This window comes from Brassica napus, chromosome A4 (genome assembly GCF_020379485.1).
Source record: "Brassica napus cultivar Da-Ae chromosome A4, Da-Ae, whole genome shotgun sequence".
In the NCBI taxonomy this organism is placed as follows: domain Eukaryota; kingdom Viridiplantae; phylum Streptophyta; class Magnoliopsida; order Brassicales; family Brassicaceae; genus Brassica; species Brassica napus.
The window spans coordinates 11,467,498-11,491,369 of record NC_063437.1 but is presented as its reverse complement, the minus strand read 5'-3'; the positions used below and the strand labels follow the sequence as shown (position 1 = coordinate 11,491,369).

General features: G+C 29.0%; 2 protein-coding genes across 2 annotated transcripts; both read right to left on the bottom strand.

Moving 5' to 3' along the window:
* Nucleotides 1–11,504: 11,504 nt before the first annotated feature.
* Nucleotides 11,505–13,142, bottom strand: LOC106450562 (phenolic glucoside malonyltransferase 1). Its single transcript, XM_013892241.3, has one exon. The coding sequence runs from the start codon at nucleotides 12,992–12,994 to the stop codon at nucleotides 11,597–11,599; it is 1,398 nt and encodes a 465-aa protein (XP_013747695.2). The 5' UTR covers nucleotides 12,995–13,142; the 3' UTR covers nucleotides 11,505–11,596.
* Nucleotides 13,143–21,274: 8,132 nt separating this feature from the next.
* LOC106450563 (phenolic glucoside malonyltransferase 1-like) lies at nucleotides 21,275–22,924 on the bottom strand. Its single transcript, XM_013892242.3, has one exon. The coding sequence runs from the start codon at nucleotides 22,895–22,897 to the stop codon at nucleotides 21,503–21,505; it is 1,395 nt and encodes a 464-aa protein (XP_013747696.2). The 5' UTR covers nucleotides 22,898–22,924; the 3' UTR covers nucleotides 21,275–21,502.
* Between the last annotated feature and the right edge of the window lie 948 nt (nucleotides 22,925–23,872).

Genomic DNA, 23,872 nt, shown 5'->3' with positions numbered 1-23,872 from the left:
ACAAACTGTTCATTTTTATTAGGTTAATCACATATAAGTTGAGTAAACTGGAGTCTCTACATTAGTTGAATTTTTGTTATTCTATGTTGAAAACAACAATATAATTGGAACTCTATAAAATATACTCGAGTGGACATTCAATCTCCTATACAGTATACCAATAGTAAGACCAAGTACGTATTTAACTAATCAAAAAAACCTTTTATATTGTATACAAAAAATATTTCAAAACCATATCAGTATAAAACATAATTAATATACGGTTTGTCTATTATTAATGTTTGTTAAGCCATTTTAATTCAAACTAAACCAAACCATAATCAATCAAATACTTTTGGTGGTTTCGGTTAGAATGTACAAAAAAAATTTATGTCAGTGATATACGCACTATATAGAATAATAGAATTTTGGTAAGTATAATTTCTATTTTCGCTATTAAAAGAAACAAATAAATACAGAATATATCCCCTATATATTATTTGAGAAACATTACAACATTTTTTTGTAGCCACGTGTCATCACTAGAATGATTCTTAGAATCCTTAGAGAAATAGGTTGGTTCATCTAAATATATAATAAGCTTTTTATTAAACCATAATAAATACATTATTAATGTGCTTCATTATTTCCTTAAATAAGATTACAGAATTGCCTAATGTGGCTAAAGTATATATGACAATTAATGATTTTGAATAAGAAAGATTTGATAAAAATAAGTGTGTATTATAATTATATTTGTTTAATTTTAAGCTATTAAAATAAATTAAACAATCATAGTAACCATATAATAAAAATTTAAAAAATTATTTATATATTATATTTTAAATTTTTAAAAATGAGTATAAATTACTAAAACTGTTAAAAGTTTCACATTCAAATTTTGTTATCTATGATTTAAAACTTTTGTTATGACATGATACAAATAATTAAAAATAATATAAGTTGAAAGTCTCATTTAATAAATATCAAAAAATAAAAGATATATAAATATATGTATCATTTTAAATTTAACTATATGACATATAAAAATACATAAATATCTTACTTTTGAAATTTACTTTGAACATTTTTTTGATAAAAAATTTAAAAAATATTGACAACTTAATTTTTTAAAATATTATAAATTACTTAAACCATTAATTCCACAGTGAAAGTTTTGTTATTACTAATTTAGACTTTTTGTTATAACAGATACAAATGATAAAAAAAAATATGAACAAAAAGCATCATCTAATAAATATTAATATTAAAATATACCATATATATGTTACTATCATTTAAATTTAATTATATATCATATCAAATAGAAAAAATATTTTTTTGATTTTTATTTATATGTTCGCACCAATTTAATTATATAAGTAGTATAATGACTTTTTAATTATTAAATATATATTTATTATTTCGTAATATGTTATAAACATATAATATATTAAATAATTTTTATATATAATGTTCATTCCGCGCAAGGCGCGGATCTTAACCTAGTATATATATATATATCTAACTAGGTCACCAAACGATTGTATATATGAAATATTTATGCTTGGTACACAATTCTTCATTAGGTAAATATGGAAATTTATATTGAAGACTAAATATGACTTCAAAACTAAGGTATGAATTGCCTAAATCTTTTTTGGTAGTTAAGGAAAACGCTAATAATGTGCTTTCGTAAAAGTTAATGATAATGAATGTATATCACGTAAACCTAATTATCATCTTATATAAACTAGACCTGAGTATTCGAGTCTCAATCGGGTTTCGATTTTGTCCAATCGAATTTTGATTTTTCGGGTTTATCAAAATTAGCGTAATTTGGGTTATATAGAAGTTTGGTTTGAGACAGGTTCGGGTTCTATCGAGTTCGAGCCGGAGTTTAACCACTATATATTTACATAATTGTATTTTGAGCAAGTGTAACTTATTTACTAAATGAAAGCAATATATTTATTTACAAGACACGATTTCAAACAAAGCAGATTCTTAAATCCTAATAAGGTATAGTATTAATGTGTATAAGTTTCAATTGAATGGTTAACTTTTTTCCAAATTATATTTTATTTTTAGATTAGTTATTAACTTCAACACTAACAATACCAAAGCACCGTACCAAGAAATCTCAATCTCATATATATTAATAGAGAAACATTTAAAAAATTATAATCTGTAATTTGTGCTAAGTAAAAATTGTAATGTTGAATTGTCACATAATTGGAATGAAATTTTGTTTATGTGGTGAATTTATAATCAAATGAAAATTTTGTTGGTCCAAAATTAATTTGCTAGAGAATATTATATTATAGTATGTCCATTATGGACCATTCATTTATCAAATTGAAATTTATTATCTATTCTTTCTTTAAATAAAGCCTAGGGAATTACCTAATGTGACTAAAATATATATGACAATTAATCATAATTTAAATAATAAAGATTTGATAACAATCTGTATACTTTTTATCATTTTTATTTATTTCTTTATTATAAAAGAAATAACACAATTACATTAATCAAATAAGAAAACTAGATATTTTTGTATATGTTGTATTTTGAATTTTTCAAAACGAGTATAAATTACTAAAAATGTTAAAAGTCTCACATAAACTTTTGTGATCAAGTTTTGATTTTTTTTATATATTAAGATATAATGATTATAAGACCATATGAATAAAATGATTTTATTTTAATAGGTTTATATATATATATATATTTCATATCATTTAAATTAAACTATACATCATATGAAAATACATACTTATATTTTGATATTTGCATTAAACATATATTGAAAAGTTAATATTTTAGTTTTGAAATCTTCATTATTTTTTTAAATGATTATAAATTATTGAAACTACTAAATATCCCACATTAAAAAATTGTTGGTGTAAAATTTTGTTACACAAATATGCAAATAATCATAAAATCATATAAGTAGAAACCTCATTTAATAAACATCCATATTAAAAGTATACTATATATATTAATATCATTTAAATTTAATTATATATCATATACAATAGTTAAGATTGATTGTTTTGATTTATTTACCCTAAAATAATTGCGAATAAACAAAAATGATTTTTGATTTATATGCACATGCTAATTTATTAAATAATAGTAACTGATTTCTTAGTTATTTAGTATATATAATTATTATACTATTATTTCAAAATATGCAGAAAACATAAAATAAGTAATAAATATAAAATATTTATTCTGTAAAAGATGCGGATCTTAACCTAAGTTTGTATCACTTTGATAATTTTAAATCTTAAACATTTTCTGAATCTCAGACCAAAACAAACAAACGAAATGAGAATAAAATCCAAATTAATATTTATATCGAGCAATAACCAAAATTAGTGTCTCAGTTAAAAACTAATAATAAATCAATGATCTATTTAAAAGATTAAAACCTAGTAAAATATGACAAATAAGAAAAAATAACTAAATATTTAACATAACATATAAATTTAGTATTATTATAATAAATTCTTTTTAATTATATGTAAAATCATTAAGAGTGTTTTTTAGTTAATAAATTAGTAACCCCTCTAAAAACTAATAATCAATCAATGACTTAGCTAAAATCTAGTAAAAATAAGATAATTAAATAAAATTATCTAAAATTATGGAAAACATGATAAATCAGCAAATTGACTTTTCAAATAATAATAAAGATATGTTTCAATCTCTGGTGGGATATTTATGACTGTACGATCGTAAGATGGACTTAGATCCTCCGGTAGAAAATGATTTGCTTGGCTACATATATGGGCCCATGAATTGAGAAACATGCTTGTCGTTTTTCCATCTGAAACGCCATTGTGTGCGTTTACGCGGATGCAAAATCCTTGGACCATATGAAGTATAAAACTATACTAGATTTTGATTTGTGCATCCACACATGTGTACTTTATCTTTTATATAAATTTATATTTATTATACGTAGACAGTGTTATATATTTTTTATTAAATGTTAGTTTGTTTTCTTATAAGTATAATATAATAATCCATTTTTTTTTCAAAAATATGTTGCTATTTATTTTTCATGTCACTATTATATATCATATATGTATCATCATATAATTAATGTATTTTAACGTGCCATCATATAAGTACTCATATAATTAATTATATTTTATACGTACCATCATATAAATAATCATATATATTATATTTTTTAAAACTTAATGGGAAATATAAAAACCATAATTTAAGTTGGTGTTTGAAGTTGTACTTTGTATTGTATTTTTCTTATATATATATAATTAAAACTTTTTTTATAATGGTTATTAGAAAATATTTTAGTAAAAATCAATTTTTGAATATATGTATATTTTTTAATCAATTTTGATATAACTTAGTTTTAAATTAATAGTTTGATTTGAAATATGTATATAAAATTCTAATGTTTTTTATGATTATTTTTGACAAAAGATATTTTTAAGTAATTAGCTTGGGCCATTTTTCGTATATTTTAAAGCTGGTCCAAATATATAGTTTCTCATAGTATAATGGATTTTTACTTTTTTTTTTAATAACATAAACCCATTACTCTTTTTGCTTAATATACTTCTTATCCATGTTTCCAAACAATATTTTAGTTTCTTACCACTATCTATGTTTCTAAACACTTTCTAAAAATATTTCTACTTTAATAAGATAGATGAACTTTTATATTGGATCGAAGAAGAACAATCATATGAAAATATGAATATGTAAATAAAAATAAATGACAATAAAAAGTCTTATAAATAATAAATGATACGAAAGTTAGATGTGGAGTTCAAAAAAAAAAAATTCTTAACACAAATAAACAATAACCAATTAGTCCAACAAAGAAAATATTATAAATACAACCAGAAGCGTTGTTCAAAAATAAAATTATGATCCATATAACAAAAATCAATATATATATTATGCAAAAGAATGTACATATATATGGATTATAGAAAAACATAAATGTGTAATTAAATTACAAAATAGAAGAATAAATTATTATATATAAATGAACTAAGGACTCGATTGCTAACAACAAACAATAGAATTATATAAATAATAAATAAAATTTTGAGAAATGAATATTACAAATATTTCTCTACAAATTTATAGAAATTGGTTTGAATTAGATGAATATGTATACAAAATCAATCGCATACAACATAGGGACTATTTTTAAAATTTCCTATTTGTGTTTTTTAAGTGGACAAATACACCTCCAATTTTATTTTTAAAAACTAACTATTTTATATGTGATAAGACATATTTTCTCTAATTTAAATTGGAAATTATCATTAATAAAAAAACTCAAATTCAAAAATATTGTTATTGCTATTATTTAAAAATAAACACATAATCTAATATTAACTAAAGCCAGCTGACAATTATAAACGATTTACATTCTTAATAATGAATTGGTTATTATATTTTAATAAATAGATTTCGAATTATATTTGTATCAAAAAATAAACATATAATGTAATATTAACATATTATCAAAATTAGAAAGAAAAACTAAAGTCAGCTTGACAATAGACACTGGAGCCAAGAGCTAAACAACCACCGAAATCATTAGAATTAGGCAAACACCAAACCTATAAAAACGAGATTAAAACTGAGATATTGCCACAAATACCACTTTTCATGTTTACTATAACCACTTTTACTATCACTTTTAATGAAGAGTAAAAGAAACTTATACCCTTAGGCAGTGTTTTGAAATCCGACCCGAACCCGCAGTTGAACCGGTAAACCCGGTGACCCAGAAAAAATCCGGTTTGGATTTTGTGAAAAAACCAATATTTAGAAACCCGCAAAAACCCGGAATCTGATACCGGTTGAACCACAGGTCGAACCAATATTAAAGAAAAAATTACCAAAACGGAACACAAAACTAGCATGGTTGTCCCTATGGTATAAAACCATTTTGGTCCATTTTTTGTTTTTACTTCTTTTTTAATTATGTTTTAGATTCTAAGTTTCCAATTGAAAAGTTACGTGCTGACAAAAGAAAAAGGTAGGTTTTTTCTTCAGTTTTATATTTGTGATTTTTATATTTTGATAAAGATTTCACTATGCCACCTAAAGAAAATGAAGTGAACGGTAGTAGAGAGAACCAAAATTAGTTGATGTGATTTGGTGTTAGTTTATTTTCATTATTGATAATTTATTACAATGATATTATACTTTTGGTTTATTTTGTATTTGAAGTTTAATTTATTATTCACATGAGATATTTAAATATTTATAAATTTTATGTCTTGATTTTTTTTAGATGTCATAACTCTTACCTTGTTATTATAAAATTTTAAATAGTCTAAACTATTTTTTTATATTTTTTTATTTCAAATGAAAATAAAAATATAAAAACTAAAGTTAAGAATTTTGTAAATGTTTTTTAAACATAAAATATATACATATCCAAACTATTATTTTATGTTTTAAAAACATTTACAAAATATTAAACTTTAGTTTCTATATTTTTATTTACATAGCTGATATATTATTATATAATAAAATTAATTCATTTATTAACATGTGGTTCATCCGCGGTCGACCCAGCAACCCAGTAAGTCATCCGGTTCAGTGTCCGGGTCGGGTTTAAAAATATTGCCCCTAGGGTTAACTAATTTAGACTTAGGTTTTATCAGTGTTTTGAAACCCGATCCGGACCTGCGGTTGAACGGTAAACCTGGTGACTCAGAAAAAATTCGGTTTGGGTTTTGTGAGAAACCCAATATTTAGAAACCTGCAAAAACCCGCAAAACCCCAGTAAAACCCGGAACCCGATACCGGTTGAACCACGGGTTCAACCAATAAATAATTTTTACTTTTTTTTTTTTAGTTTTTAATTATGTTTTATATTCTAAGTTTCCAATTATGAAGTTAGGTGCTGACAAAAAAAACAAGGTTAGGTTTTCCTTTTTCTGTTTTATATCTGTGATTGTTAGATTTTGATGAAGATTTCACTATGCCACATGAAGAAAATGAAATGAACGATAGTAGAGAAAACCAAAATTAGTTAATGTGATTTGGTGTTAGTTTATTTTCATTATTAACAATTTATTACAATGATCTTTTACTTTTGGTTTATTTTGTATTTGAAGTTTAATTTATTATTCACATTAGACATTTAAAAATTTATGACTTGATTTTTTTTAGATGTCATAACTCTTACTTTGTTAGAGAAAATTTTAAATAGTTTAAACTATTTTTTGATATTTTGTATGTCAAATGAAAATAAAAATATAAAAACTAAAGTTAAGTGTTTTCTAAATGTTTATAAACATAAAATATATACATATCAAAACTATTATTTTATGTTTTAAAAAAAAATTAGAAAATATTAAAATTTAGTTTCTATATTTTTATTTACATAGCTGATATATTATTATATAATAAAATTAATTCATTTATTAACTTGCGGTTCACCCATGGTTCACCCGCGGTCGATCCAGTGACCCAGCAACCGGTAAGTCATCCGGTTCAGTGTCCGGATCGGGTTTAAAAACATTGGGTTTTATAGTTAAGCGGTGGGGTAGAGTTTTTGGAATGTGAAATTTAGGATCCTAATAAATACATAAATAAATACTTCAAAAATATATAAAAAAATTAAAAATAGTTTCAAAAATAATTTTTGATTTTAAAAAAAACATTTTGAAAAAAAGATTCAAAAAAAAATTCTAAATTTTTTTTAATAAAAAGTTCGAATTTAAAAAAGTATAATTCGAAAACATAAAAATTATTTTTATTTTTTTTTAATAATGATTAGATATATATATATAACAATGGTATAAAACTCTTTTACTACTTAATGAAGAATGTATTTTTGAAAATGTTCATTTACTGATAGTAAAGATAAAAAATGGTAACATGAAAATGGTAAACAAAAAATTTCTCCATTAAAACTTGTGAAGGCCTACAAGCTACCATAATCCTTCACATACAACAATAATAAAAAAAGATAAACAGAATTTAAACATGCAGGTGTGTGACTGGGTGGGATTGGTGTCAAGTTGAAGAATGGAGGGTGTGACTGTAATACCTAAATATCGTAAATATTTTTGCTACAAGTCTATTACTCTCGTTTTAGCTCATGAATTCACCAATTAGGTGAAAAAATAATAATAAATAATTTATTTGTTTATGCTGATTACTATTTAAATGACGGTAAAATGTCTTTATTTTTCCTCATAGTTTTTAAAGAGAAATTCAGTTAGGCTAGTTACTATTCTATTATTACTCTACATCATTCTACTTTAATTACTCTTATTTATTGTAACTCGAAATACTTTCTGTAGATGTTAAGGACGAATTCAAAGCTGGTTACTAGGGCTTCGCATTTTACTCGATACTTAAATCCGAATCTGAACCAACATGAAACATCTGAACCGAAATCCGAACCGAAATAGAAAAAATACCCGAACGAGTTTTGATATGAGGATGTTCGGATAATCGAACCTGATCGGTTATATCCGATACCCGAAAGGTTATCCAAAATACCCGAACATACATATAAATAACCCAAATCTATATTTATCATTCTCCATTTAGTTTAACCGACTATGCAATCTCTATTTATTTCTCATTCTCCATTTTGATTTTGTTTGTGTGATGATTATAAGTTTGATTCAGATTGTATGATTCTCAGAAGTTAGTCGATTTTGTTTGCAACCTTTTGAAGTTAGTCGATTTGTTTGGTTTGTCCACGGTTTAAACTTTAAAGAGACTGTTTTTTTGTTGATTGAGGAAGTGAGAACAAAACATAACTGAATAATTGCTTATGTCTGAATGTTATTGCACGACTTGTTTAGCTTTACAAAATATGAATGGAGAAAGAATATGAATTATATTATTGAACGACTTGTCTTGTTATCATAATACATATGCCGTGCATATGAGAATCAATTTAGCTTTATAAAATATGAGGTTTATGGTTTGTATCATCATCTATGTTTGGAAGTAGAAACTCTTTTAGTTTGTTTCAGTTTGTTTTCTTAATCTATAAACTCTGTTGATGTTTTCACTTTGTTTTTGGACAGATTATGTTGTTGTTGTTGTTGTTCACATTGCATGTGTTTTTGGACTAATAACATTACCATGAATGATTTGAAGACAAAACAGAAAATGCGTTTCAATTTTTTTTTAAGTTTGGATTTTGGATATATCTGAAATTATCCGAGCCCGAAGTGAAATTCCGGAACCCGACCTGAAATGAAAAAATACCCGAACAGGTTATATATCCCTATATCGAAATACCTGAAAACCCGAAATATCTCATCCGAACGGGTTTCCGAACGCCCCTACTAGTCATGTTAGAAACATGAGGATATTGGTGTCAAATTGATTGCAAAGTTTTCAGATTTGTGTCGGACAGAAGTAAGGGGGTGTTAGTGGGAACTATACTTATAATGATTGTAAGAATTTAAAAATTCTATAGATATTGGTTGATGGATTTTAACATTCTTTTTAAATCAAGTGTTATTGGTTTGATGATTTTTTAATGACATATATAATTCATTGTTATTCAAAAAAATTGGGTTTTAAATATTCTATAATTCTATTGGGATTTACATTCTTAACATTTCGACTTACGAAAACAAAACTTTCAAAATATTGCATATATCCACAAGATTCTTGAAATCAATGTCGTATAATGGTTTCATAGACTTTTTAAATATGAAAAACTAATTAGAATTCTTTATAAACCTAATTTTGGTTGTAAAAGGAAGTCAGATTTTGTAGTTTTGGCGAAAAATCCGAATTTGGTGAGTAAACATGATTTTTCCACTAAAATTACAAATTTAGTTTTACAGTTTTGACGGAACAACATTATTTTGAAGTCTTGAAGAAAAAATCTAGTTTTTCAGTTTAGTGGCAAAATCTGATTTTGTGGTTTGGCATAAAATATAATTTTTACGATTTTGACAAGAAATATGGTTTTGAGATTTTGAGGGGAAACCATGATTTTGCGATTTTGATGGCAATTTTTGATTTTTGAGGGGAAACCATGATTTTGGATTTTACGATAAAACAATATTTTTGGTTTTGGTTGGAAAACATTGTTTTGCGGTTGCGGTTATGTTGGAAAAACTCAATTTTTATTTTTTTGTAAAAAACTCTATTTTACGGTTTTAGCAGAACATTTTGATTTTACAGTTTTGGAGGTAAACCCTGATTTTCAATTTTTGCGAAAACATGATTTTCATGTTTTGGCAGGAAACATTAATTTAAGGTTATGATGAGAAACTTAATTTTATGGTTTTATCAGAAAAAAAAAACTCAAATTTGTGGTTTTTTTTTGGAAAACTTGAGTTTACGGTTTTGGTGAGAAGATGTTATGTTATAGTTTTGGAGGAAAAACTCAGTTTTACAGGTTTGGCAGATAAACTTGAATTTATGGTTTTGGCTAAAAACAACAACAATTAATGTAAAACTATTTACTTTTATATTTCTATTGAAAAATACTTAAGTCTTTTGAATTTTGAAATGATAATTTTGCATCCAAAATTTTATATTTTTTTGTATCTTAAATGTTTAGATTTTTTATAAGTTATACATTAAGATGAAGCATTTATATTCAAATGCAATAATGTTCAAAGGAACAACATATAAGCATTTGTATCCAAACGATTCAGCATAAAAACGAAAATTTTAAATGTTTTACGAGTTGACTCAAATGAAACTATTGATATTTTTCACGTGTCAACACGATACCTTTTGCTTCAAAATGTAGTATAGGGACCAAAGCTAAGACGTATGCAGTACAGCAATGAAAGTTTACTTTGTAGATGAGGCACAAATATGTATTAGATAATTCTACAATATCACATAACTTACTATACCAATGAAAAAGTCTTAGACATCGTTAGAAAATCCGAAATCGGATTAGTTCTTTTATTAATTGAGCTTCAATCCAAATATTCCTAATCAATGATAATAAATTAATAATAAAACTATATATTTAACAATTTAAACTTAATCCAACCATACTTAAAATTGTCGTATCCCTCTCCTGCTGTAAATTGCTATATTTTTTTCAATTTTGCCTTGCAATGTTACTAGACGACTGCTGAAGTCTTTAGAATAAAGGAGGGTTAGTGGGAATTAGATTTTAATGATGCTTAGGATTTCTAGAGTTTAATGTTATTGGTTTATAGATTTTCACATTCTCACTAAAATCTATCGTTATTGATATAATAATTTTTTAATTTTATGCAAAAAAATTTAATATTCAAAAAAATTAGATTTTAATAATCTATAAATATATTAAGGTCAATGTTATTTAGAATCATATTCCTAACAATTTAACCAATAAAACAAAATTTGAAGAATACTACATATATTCGTTAGTTTCTTAAAATCATTATACTATTTTGTTTTCTTATATTTTCACAATATACAAAATTCTCTATAACTTTTTTCAAATTTAATATATGTATCAAATTTTAAAAATCAACAAACTCTATACGAATCTAACTAGTCTTAAGTCTTAAGGATTCAGGAAAAAATAGTACTTATTCAACATGTGTTATCATTAGCACTCGAACACGAACACAGTTTCAACATGTGTTATTACTGAACTGATTTTTCAAAACGAAAAGTGGTCTATTTTAAGCAAATCAATCAAAGCCTCCATTTCGTGTTTCTTGAGCGAGAAGCCAATCTCCACTCCACCATTCCCATCTCTACCCTCCGCCATCGATATCGCTTCACCTTGATCTATCGACACAACTAAAACTCTCTCGGGTCTACCCCACCCGAAATCTAACCCGTACACTCCAAACCGGGTCGACCCGGCAACAGACACAAGCTGCGACCCTGGTGGAAGAATGGGAAACGAGGCCAAAATATCCGGAAGCTTCAACGCAACAGTCTCATCCAACTCCTCAACCAAATCGCTAACACTGCTAGCAGCAGCCAAGAACCCTTCTTCACCCATAAACGTCTCTGCCGTTAACGGCATTTTAAACGTAGCCGAAACGCAGTTCCCGAAATAACTCGACGGGACCGGCGGATCAAGAAGGCCTCGACAATCCACCGCGAAGCCGTACCCGATTGGTCTACTCGGGTCACCTCCTCGAGCTCTGATTAAACATGTTAACGCATACGAATACGTAACCACAAACGTCGACAGTCGAAGCTCTTTTGGTGACGGGGAGGCAGATGATTCTCTCTTGAGTCGTTCTCGAAGCGTTTGGATGTCTTCACGAGTGAGGTCGAGAGTGAAACGGACGACGTCGGGACTAATCTCCGGCGACGGAATAAGTTTCAAGCTCTTGGGGTTGTCTGGTTCTTTACCACCGGAGAACATTTTGAGTAGAGAGTACCACTCGTTCAAAATATTTTCTTCGATATTGTTCGGATTTTTAATGACCGTACGATCATAAATAGGAAGTAGATCCTGTGGTGGGGAAGCGTTTGCCGTTTGGTCTTGTTGGTGTTTGCATGTGTCTGCCCAGAATTTAAGAAACATGGTTGCCGTTTTCCCATCCAGAACGGCATGGTGTGCAGTTACGCCGATGCAAAACCCTTGGTTTGGAAATAGCGTGACTTGAAACGACACAGCGGAGGCCGAGTCGTCGGTGACTTGTAACTCGGGCACCAAAGGGTGCAACTCGGCGGTGGGGAACGGTTTGTTTCCGGCTAAGCGGGAGAGGTCAGAATTCGACTCGGCGACTGTAAGTGAAACGGCGTCGTTTGGGGAGTAAACGATGCTCGGTTTCTGATCGAGTGAGTCCCAGACGAGGTTTCCGGCGAGTGGGAGATAGTGAGAGAGAGAGGAGGAGAGAGAGGATTTGAGGTTTGGGACGATGACTGAGTCAAAGAAAGGGCGGGTTGCGTCAGTGAGTTGGTAGAAGATGACTCGTTCGACGGGGTGGAATTTGTACCAGAAAATATCGAAATAGGTGAGGGGGAGAGTGAGTGACTCGGACGAGGCAGAAGGGGTGACTCGTGACACGTCAATTACATTACGTGAAGAATTCATTTTTTTATGAAATCTTGTGGTGAAGGAGAGTTGAACTCAGGTATATGGTGGCTAACTTGCTACCGTATATATGGGGAGATTTAGGTAGAGATATAATTTTTTGTGTGGACAAGAAACAAATAACTTTTTTTTTGGTCAAAGAGAACAAAAAAACTAAAATGGATAAGAAGTATATAAATTTCAAATCTAAAAAACAAAAAAAAATATTGAAATCAGGCTGGTCACTGTAGTCAATCATTTTTGAAACTAGTACTAATTTTTTCTAAAGACTATTTTATCTTCCTCATATCCTAATTTTGAAAATTAAATATATATATATTTTAGCTATTAAATGAAACTTTGTTCAACAAATGAAAGTTTTCTTTCTCTCTAAAATTTTGATCTAACTTTTTCTGAAATTGACCAAATATTGTAGTGTTTTGGTGGTCTGGGACTATCATGGTCGTCAACTACCGTCATCTTTTTTTTTTATTTTTTTTGGTCTCTTTTGTTGTTCTAACCTTGTATAGTTTCATATCGGTTTTAGCTCTTGTAGATCTCGTTGTAGTATATGAAAAATTTCTGAATAGGATGAACTGCTTCTGACTTAACCACTCCTTTATATGTCTCACCCTCTTTCAGAAGTTAGAAGCAAATAGTGAATAGCAATATCATACATTTTTAGTATCACTTTCTATCTCACTTTTCAACTGAAGTACAGGTACTCAAACACAAAATCAGTTTCAATCTATGTTATTATTAGTAGGGTTCTCAAACACGAATTCAAACGTTGCAAATATGAACTCATACTCAAGCTATTGTAATGAACTGATTTGCAGATTTTTCAGTTCTCTTCAATGCGCTCTATCTCAAACCCAAGAATTTCTAGGGGCACTAGCACGAGCAAAAATTGTTGAAAAGTCCTAGTAAAATTGCTGCTGTCTTTTTTACAGCTTTTTTTGTTGCTTCTCTTTTATGTGAATTTGGAGCAGAGATTCTATTTAGATAGAAAAAGGTTTACGTGAGATGTTGTCATGCATATATATCATAAGATGGTGCAGTCATACATAAATCTCCATAAACATATAAAATTATTATTGGTAGAATCATCTATATATAATTTTCATAGTTTGTAGTAACATAATTAACCATCGTTAAATTTTATTTACCAAACCTTAGTGTTTTCTTAAAGCCCATAGATGGCTATGCAAATTTTCCAATAAATACTTGATACACAAGATCTATAAAACCAAAAGCCTGATGCATATTAATAGTTTCTGTCAAGCTCCCATGATTTTTTTTTTACATCTAGTTATTTAATGTTTTTACAAGGTGTTTGCCCGCAATTTCGTGGATGATAATATTATACGAAAAGTAGATATTGTGTTTTATAATGTCATAATTGTTGAATAATAATTAGAAATATTAAAATTTTAGCATTTAATAGTTTGATAATCAAAAATTTCAGTATCTATTTTTAAAAGAGCTGTGAAATTTAAGATAGTTCAACAACATAAATATAAGTCACTAAAAATATTTTTCTTAAATGCAAGTATTATTACAACTGCTTCAAGTATTTGGTAATAAATTACCTTTTAATTTATTTTAACAGGTGAAAAACGAAAAATACTTTAGCCATAAAAAATGTATTTTTTTGTAGTTCCAAGAAGATGGTTAGAGGCTTCTATAGCTCTAGCATCTTCGTTAATGATTTATTTTATTTATTTTATTTTCATTTGTCTGATTGTATTCAATTTATTTTAAATTTTTAAAAAATTAATTGTTTTATGTGTTTCTTTCAAAAAAATTGGCAAAAAAAGGGTTCCGGATACGACTAAAAACTCAATTTTATTTTTATATATGACTTAGGTATTAAACAGTATTTAAATCTAAAATTTGTACATAATTGATTGCAAAATTTATTTTTATTTTAGCACTGAAAAAATAAATAAAAAAACTAAAATATCAACTATTGAAATTGTAATATTTCACCTATGAAGGTATATGTAACAAAAAATTTACTTAAATAATTTATATTTTAATATATAAATAAATAGTGTGTTATAATTTTATATAATTTAAATGATTTATTTTTAAGCATGATAACCACAAGTCACTTAAATTACTTCTATTTTAATAGATAAGATAAAAAGTGTGAAATGATTCTATATTATTTATAAATCATTAGAAATATACATTTTTTTGTCAACTAAAAATATACAGTTATACTATTATAATTAGATTTAGAAGCATATACCAGTTTTCATCTATAGAAGATGTCCTCAAGATTTATATAAATAGATTTGATAAAAGTCTCATAAATGATTATGAAACTCTAATTAATGATTTTGTATGCCATAATTAAAAAATGTTTTAAATAATATCAAAATCTGTATAAATGATTTATAAATCTCGTGGGGGTTTAAAAAAAACTTTAAATTTCTAATAATGCCTTATATACAAATCTAATTCTTTATATTTAATATACAACCATTATATTTATTTCTACAAAATATATAAAAATATTTTAAATAATTATAAATAAATAATTTATAAAAAAAACTGATAAAACATTATATACTATTTCTATAATTATGTAACTAGTTACCATAAATTATCATTTGTAATATTACTTTTTTTGGTAACTTGTATTAATTGGTCATAGAGTTTTCTTTTATTTTTAGATTTTATTAAAATAAATATTTAATAAAAGTCATCAACCAATTAAATTATAAAAATTTCTTGAAACTTCACCTATGAGCGACAAGTCATCAGAAATCAATAAAATTGCTAAATAAAATCAATGTTTTTAGTTAATGATGTTAGGAGTTTTCAAGGCTCCTAAGACAAATGCTGTAGTATAAATGATTGTCGAACCAGTTCTGAGGGATATCAAAGCACTGAGAATGCAAGTACTCACTTAATCTAAGTGCAACCAATGATTTAGATGGGTTTTAAGCTATGACTAAAACTAAAAAGCAATAACAGAATGATACTTTCTTGACTAAGGGAAAAGAGAATTCATGGGCATAGGGATTAGACCTTGGGTGATCAAGTATCGAACTAAGGATGGCAAATGATCAATCAAACTATCAACCTTAAGCCTAGACACAATTCTAAGCAAGCTCTATGTCTAGATGAATGCTCATTTGCTAACACATCTCAAACATCAAATGTCTTTGGTTAAATAATATGAAAGCAATCATTACTAACAAGTCTATTAGCTATCTTAGCACCTTTAACAACAAATGTCTTTGGCAAAGTATACTAAAAGCCTAGGAGAGTTGTCTCGGGCATTTCATCGAACACCTTTCGGGTGAGAAATGCCTAAGGATCAACAACTGAGTGGCCAACTCAGAAGATGCATTATGATTACTCTACTAGCAAGGAAATATGAATGATCTACACTAAAACATCCTAGCTCTAACCTAATCACCCTTAATCTCCCTAACCCATGAATTCCAAAGGTGATTACTCACTAATCTCCATGATTCCTCTTAAACCCATATTGGATTTCAGATTAATCATGTAAAGAAATAGATAAGAAATCAACACAAGAACATAACAAATCAAAACCCAAGAGATGAACTTCTCAAGAGAGTTCTTGTGTATTTCTCAATAGATCAAAAGATAAAAGATCCTCTGCCTCTGGTGGCTACAAAAGATATTTAAAACATAGGTTTTAGAAATGTAAAACGTGCATAATGAAATGACCAAAAGGCCCTTAAGTAAAATAGAAATCGACCCAACAATAGACGCGGAGCGACCTCGGCATGTCGCTCCGACAAGTCGCTCCGGCCTTCGGGAGCGACCTCAGTGGGTCGCTCTGAGAGGTCGCTCCGGGCTTCGCTTCGTGTCGTCTCGCCATAGAGACGCGAGCGACCTCGGGGTGTCGCTTTGGGAGGTCGCTCCGAGAGGGGTGTGAGATGCGAGCGACCTCGGTGCGTCGCTCTGGGCAAGTCGCTCTGGGCTTCCTACGGGATGAATATGGCGAGCGACTTCACGGGGTCGCTCTAGCTAGGTCGCTCTGAGAAGTGGGACACAGCGACTTCGTGGTGTCGCTCCGGGAGGTCGCTCCCATGCTCGGTTCGTCCAATGGTCACCTTTTTACCTCTTTCGAGCTCTAAATAACCTCATGTGGTACTCCAGTACCTAATAGAGACTCATGTATGCAAAATGCAACCTAAACATGTCTAAATCCTAATCTATATGATGAAAATGTTTATGAATGAATGGGTAAAACAATGCAAATATGCAAGATATCAGTTAATATATAGCGGATTTGTGTATCATAGACTTCGTAGTAGTATGAAAAATTGCTGAATAGGATGAACCGTTTCCGACTTAACCAGTCCATTATATGTCTCACCATCTTTCAAAAGTTAAAAAACAAATAATGAATAACAACGGCGATGATTGGTAAGGGTTGTAGCCTTATAGTTTTGCTGTAGAATTTAATCTGTAGATTTATTTGCTGTATATATGGTGCATGATATATTATCGAACATGGATCTCATTGGGTGGCTCGGAGTGACGCAATCATGCGTATTCTCATATGGTGGTAGAATTGTCGGCTATAAAATCATCTATGTAATATTTATTAACGTTGTAATAACATAATTAATCAGACATTAAAAAAAGACTAAAGTTATGTATATACTAAAGATTTTATTTAAAATAGAATAATTTGTTGGGTAAAATTTGTCAGTTTTGAATATAAAAAACATTATTAGAAAGAATAAGTATTAGGATAAGATATGCGTCTTGCGCAAATTGAATTTATTTATATATATTATCAATAATTTATATATTTTATCATTTTATTTATGTATATACAATGTTTTTTGTTGTTATTATATAATTTCTTTCCGATGGACCAGATTATATTTTTTTAAAAAATTGTGGAACTAAAATATAATAAATATATCATGGGATGATCATATTGGACATTAAACAAATTATACACAAAAAAATTATTTTTTTTCCACCAAACACATTCTTGAAAAAAAGTGAACAGTACTGTTTCCTTAGTTGAATTATTTTGACATTTATCTTTCATATGGTTTTAACATGTATCAACCATCAAATTGATACATGTTATTTTAATGTTTTTAGTCGTATGCTTAAGGAAAACTTACATTTTTGTAATTTAAAGTCGTTTTAAAAAATTTAAAATATAACATATAAGAAAAAATGTAACATATAAGAAAAACAATAACATATAAGGTTTCTTTATTTTTGTAATTTAAAGTCATTTAATTTTTTTTAAATATAACATATAAGGTTTCCTCATTTTTGTAATCTAAAGTCATTTTAAAAAATTCAAAATATAACATATAAGAATAAATCTATTTTTTTATTATATGGTTAATGTGATTGCTTATTTTTTCATAATATAAAATTAGAAAAATTGAAGAAGGATGCAAAAATTGTTATCAAATATTTATTATTCATAGTCATTAATTTCCATATATATGTTACTCTTATTTGGTAATTCTTTAGCTTTTATTTAAGGAAAAAAATACACACTTCTTATATTTTGGGTTAATATAATGTTGAGAAATTTTGTAGGATAGTCATTTTTATGTTTTTGTCACAAAAATAGCTTTTAATAAAGAAAATGACCAAAATAAGTTTTATTAAAGGGTAGAAATGTATTTTTATCCTATGGTTAACTAATCTAGACTTAGGGTTTAGTGTTAAGGGGTGAGGTTTTGGGGATATAGTTTCAAATTTTTTAAAAATAAAAAATAAATATTAAAAATTTCAAAATAAAAAGGGGCTATTTTGGTCATTTTCTTTCTTGAGTGATATTTTGTGACAAAAACTTAAAAATAACTATTTGAGAGAATTGTCCTATAATGTTTCTTAGTAATTGGATTTGGACCAACATTTTTTTCAATTGATTTTTAAGCTACCACGTAAGCTAAATTGTCATTATAATTAAATAAACATGGTCTCTTTTTAATTAGTATAAACTTAAGGTTATAGATCGTCAATTAATATTTATGGTTTACCCTATATATTAATTGAGGAACATTTGAAAAGGTGTAACCTCAATTTTGTAATAATTAAAAAATACCCCTTGTTTATATCTCAATCAATTAGGTAGTTAATTAGTCCTACGTGTCAGCCTCATATTGAAATTAAAAAACATGTTGGTCCAATTCGATTTGTATATCTCACTAGAAACATTTAATATCAACTATATGATATCATATGATGTTAACTAAAGCAAGATGGCTATTTAGTATATATTATTTCGTTAAATAAAACCTACAGAATTACCTAATGTGATTATGAGATATATATAGTAATTAATGATTTTAAATAATAAAGATTTGCTAATAATTTGTATGCTTTCTATCATTTTTGTGAATTCTTTGATGTTAAAATAAATTACACAATTACATTAATCATATATTAAAAATTTAGATTTTTTTGTATATGTTGTATTTTTGAATTTTTCAAAACTAGTATAACTTACTAAAACTGTTAAAAGTTTCACATAAACTTTTGTGATCAATGTTAAATTTTTTTTTCTATAATAAGATACAATGATAATAAAATTATATAAATAAATAATTTTATTTTAATAGGTGTTTATGTTAATATATATATATATATACTTCATCGTTTAAATTTAATTATACATCATATACGATAGATAAGATTGATTGTTTTGATTTATTTATTCTAAAATAATTACGAATAAACAAGAGTGGTCATTTGATTTATATGTGCAAGCCAATTTATTACATAATAGTAACTGATTTCTTAGTTATTTAATATATAATTATTATTTTATTATTTCATAATATGCAGAAAAATATAAAATAAGTATTTATTTTGCACAAGGTGCAGATCTTAACCTAAGTATGTATCTCTTTAATAATTTTGAATCTTAAACATTTTCTAAATCTCAGGCCAAAATAACAGAAAGAAATGAGAATAAGCTCAAAAATCAATATTTATATCGAGCATTACCTTTTAAATTGCTAAATCATGATATAAAACCGAGCTGGCATAGTTTCATTGTAACCAAATAGTAGGCATGAGATTTTTCGGCTTAAACGTTAGGTTTTTATGAGATAAATAATTTTTTGACCTAAAATATTTTTAGAAATGAGATCAGTTCATTAGTAAACAAATTATGTAATTAACAAAAAAAATTTAAAAAAATTGTTAAAGAACAAAATATATTAATTCGATCAATAATATAAATCTTTTTCTATACGATATTTCTTAAATAATTTTCATATAAATTTACACTGCGTAAGACGCATGTCTTATCCTAGTTAATAAAAGAATACACTTACGATATTCTTTTCTGGAGGAAAAAATGTTGGGAACTATCAAAACAAATATTCAAATTCATTTTCAATTTGCATCATTTTTTTAGAGATAAATGAGGTTAACCATTGAAGATGCTTAGATGGAGAGTGTAGTGAAGACGAGCTCAATTGGATTATTTTATTATTCAATTTTTTCAAAGAAAAAGGAAAAGCACTTTAATGTCTTAATCCGTCACGAAGCAAATCAATCAAAGCCTCCATTTCGTGTTTCTTGAGCGAGAAGCCAATCTCCACTCCACCGTTCCCATCTCTACCCTCTGCCATAGAATTCGCTTCCCCTTGATCGATCGAGACAATCACAACTCTCTCCAGTATAATATAAAATTAAACAAAAATAAAAAAAGAATCAAAAATTGTTATCAAATCTTTATATTCATAATCATTAATTTCATATATATGTTAATCATATTAAGTAATTTTGTAACTTTTATTTAAGGAAAAAATACACGTTTTTTATATTTTGGGTTAATATATGATGAGAAATTCTCCAGTATAGTCATTTTTAAGTTTTTGCCACAGAAATAGCTTTCAATAAAGAAAATGACCAAAATAAGTTTTATTAAAAGGTGAAAATGTATTTTTACCCTAAGATTAACTAATCTATACTTAGGGTTTAAAGTGAAGGGGTGAGGTTTTGGGAATAGGGTTTCAATTTTTTTTTAAATAAAAAATTAAAATTAAAAATTTCAAAATTAAAAAAGGCTATTTTGGTTATTTTATTTCTTGAGTGCTATTTTTGTGACAAAAACTTTTTTTTTTTTTTTTTTGTGACAAAAACTTTAAAATAGCTATTTGAAAGAATTGCCCTATAATTTTCTCTAGTAATTGGATTTGAACCAATATTTTTTCAATTGATTCTTAAACTACCACGTAAGCTAAATTGTCAATGACACCTAAACATAGTTTCTTTTTAATTAGTACAAACTTAATATTACAACTTTTTAAATGATCATCAATTAATATTTATAATATTAATAAAAGAACACACTTACAATATTCTTTTCTGGAGGGAAAAAATGTTGGGAACTATCAAAACAAAAATTCAAATTCACTTTGAATTTGCATCATTTTTAGATAAAAATAAGGTTAACTGCTCTAATGCAGAGTGCATCGAAGACGAGCTCAATTGGATTATTTTATTATTCAATTTTTTCAAAGAAAAAGGAAAAGCACTTTAATGTCTTAATCCGCCACGAAGCAAATCAATCAAAGCCTCCATTTCGTGTTTCTTGAGCGAGAAGCCAATCTCCACTCCACCGTTCCCATCTCTACCCTCTGCCATAGAAATCGCTTCCCCTTGATCGATCGACACAATCACAACTCTCTCCGGTTTGCCCCACCCAAAATCCAACCCGTAGACTCCAAACCGGGTCGACCCGGCAACAGACACAACCTGCAATTCTTGTGTAATAGTCTGAATCGCTGCCAAAACCTCCGGGACCTTCAACGCAACCGTCTCATCCAACTCCTCAACCGAATCGCTAACGTATCTCGCAGCGATTAAAAACCCTTCTTCACCCATAAACCTCTCCGCCTTTAACGGTATTTTAAACATTGCGGAAACGCAGTTTCCAAAATAATTCGGCGGGACCGGCGGATCAAGAAGGCTCCGACAATCCACGGCGAATCCGTACCCGACCGGTCTGCTCGGGTCACCGCCGCGAGCTCTGATTATACACGTTAACGCGTACGAATACGTAACTACAAACGTCGACAATCTTAGCTCTTTAGGTGATGAGGAAGCAGAGGACTCCCTCTTGAGTCTCTCACGAAGCGTTTGGATATCTTCACGAGTGAGATCGAGAGTGAACCGGACGACGTCTGGACTAAGCTTCGGCGACGGAAGAATCTTTAAGCTCTTGGGGTTGTCTGGTTCTTTGCCGCCGGAGAAAGCTTTGAGTAAAGAGCTCCAAAGGTTCATCACCTCTGTTTCGATATCCTTTGGATCTTTTATGACCGTACGATCGTAAAGGGGGATTAGATCCTGCGGTAAGGAAGTGTTTACAGTCTGGTCTTGTCGGCGTTTGCATGTGTCGGCCCAGAATTTGAGAAACATGGTTGTCGTTTTCCCATCAAGAACGGCATGGTGTGCGCTTACGCCGATGCTGAACCCTCGGTTTGGAAACAGCGTGACTTGAAACGACACGGCTGAGGCCGAGTCGTCGGAGTTTTGTAACTCGGGCACCAACGGGTACAACTCAGCGGCGGGGAAACGTTTCTGTCCGGTTAATAGTGAGAAATCAGCGCTGGACTCGGCGACGGTGAATAAAACGGCGTCATTTGGGGAGTAGACGAGGCTTGGTTTCTTGCCGAGTGAGTCCCAGACTAGTTTTCCGGCGAGTGGGAGGTAGTGAGAGAGGGATGAGGAGAGAGAGGACTTGAGATTGGGGACTATGGATGAGTCAAAGAAAGGACGAGTTGCATCGGTGGATCGGTAGAAGATGACTCGTTCGACGGGGTGAAATTTGTACCAGAGAAGATCGAAGAAAGTGAGCGGGAGAGTGAGTGACACGGACGAGTCAGCAGGGGTGATTCGTGACATGTCGATGACGTTAAACGAAGAAGCCATTTCTTATGTAATCCTCTGTGATGAGAGATATTGGTGATGATACTATCATTTATCATATATAGGAGAGATAAGGTAGCGAAATTCAATTTTGTGTAAACAAGAGGAAACTTTTAGTGGAAAAAAACTATTTTAACAGTAAACTGAAAATTGGACCACCTCGTAATCCTTGACCACTCACATGATAGTCGTGTGTTCGGCAAATAATTGTCGTACTACGATGATAACCTTATTGTATTCCCAGGAATGAGTTTTTTTTTTTTTCATCTGAAAGGATTTCATTGATAAGTAGGATGACATACACAAACTACAAATATACATAGTCCTGAAGTCCAGAGATCAGACTCTAAGGAACAGGGCCATTATCAAAAACATGAAATAGCCATCTAGGAAAACCCCTGGCAACATAAGACTGGAACCTACTCTTGTGAACAGCACTATCAGCTATAAGTCTAGCTCCCCTATTTGCTTCATAAGATTCGAGACCAATTCTCCAGCTCAAAAAAACCCCAAGTAACCTTCTGATTTCAGTCACTTTGAACATGAAGGAGGGCCAAGCTTTTGGCCTATTGATAGCATTAACCAAATTTCCCCCTTCAAGAACAAAGTAGACTTTCCAACACTTGTGAGAGAGCATACTTTCAATCGCCCAAGCTAAGCTTAAGAAGTATGCCTCATCCTTTGATCCCACTGCTCCAAAAGACCGACGACTATGAAGCAGGACTTCTCCTCTCGCATTTTTAAGAACCCAAGCGGCCCTTGCAATCCTTTCCTTTGTTTTCCACCTCATTCCAATGTTGCATTTAAATTCTCCCTCATCCTGAGGTTTCCACCTATCTTCATACTGACGGATATGGATATCATTTTCAGTTGTATCACTCACCTCCATGTTTTGCGCTAGAAGCCATAGGTTGGCTTCCTCACAAGCTGTTTGATACATTTGTTGTCCCTCAAAGAGAAATCCTTCAAACAGCAAAG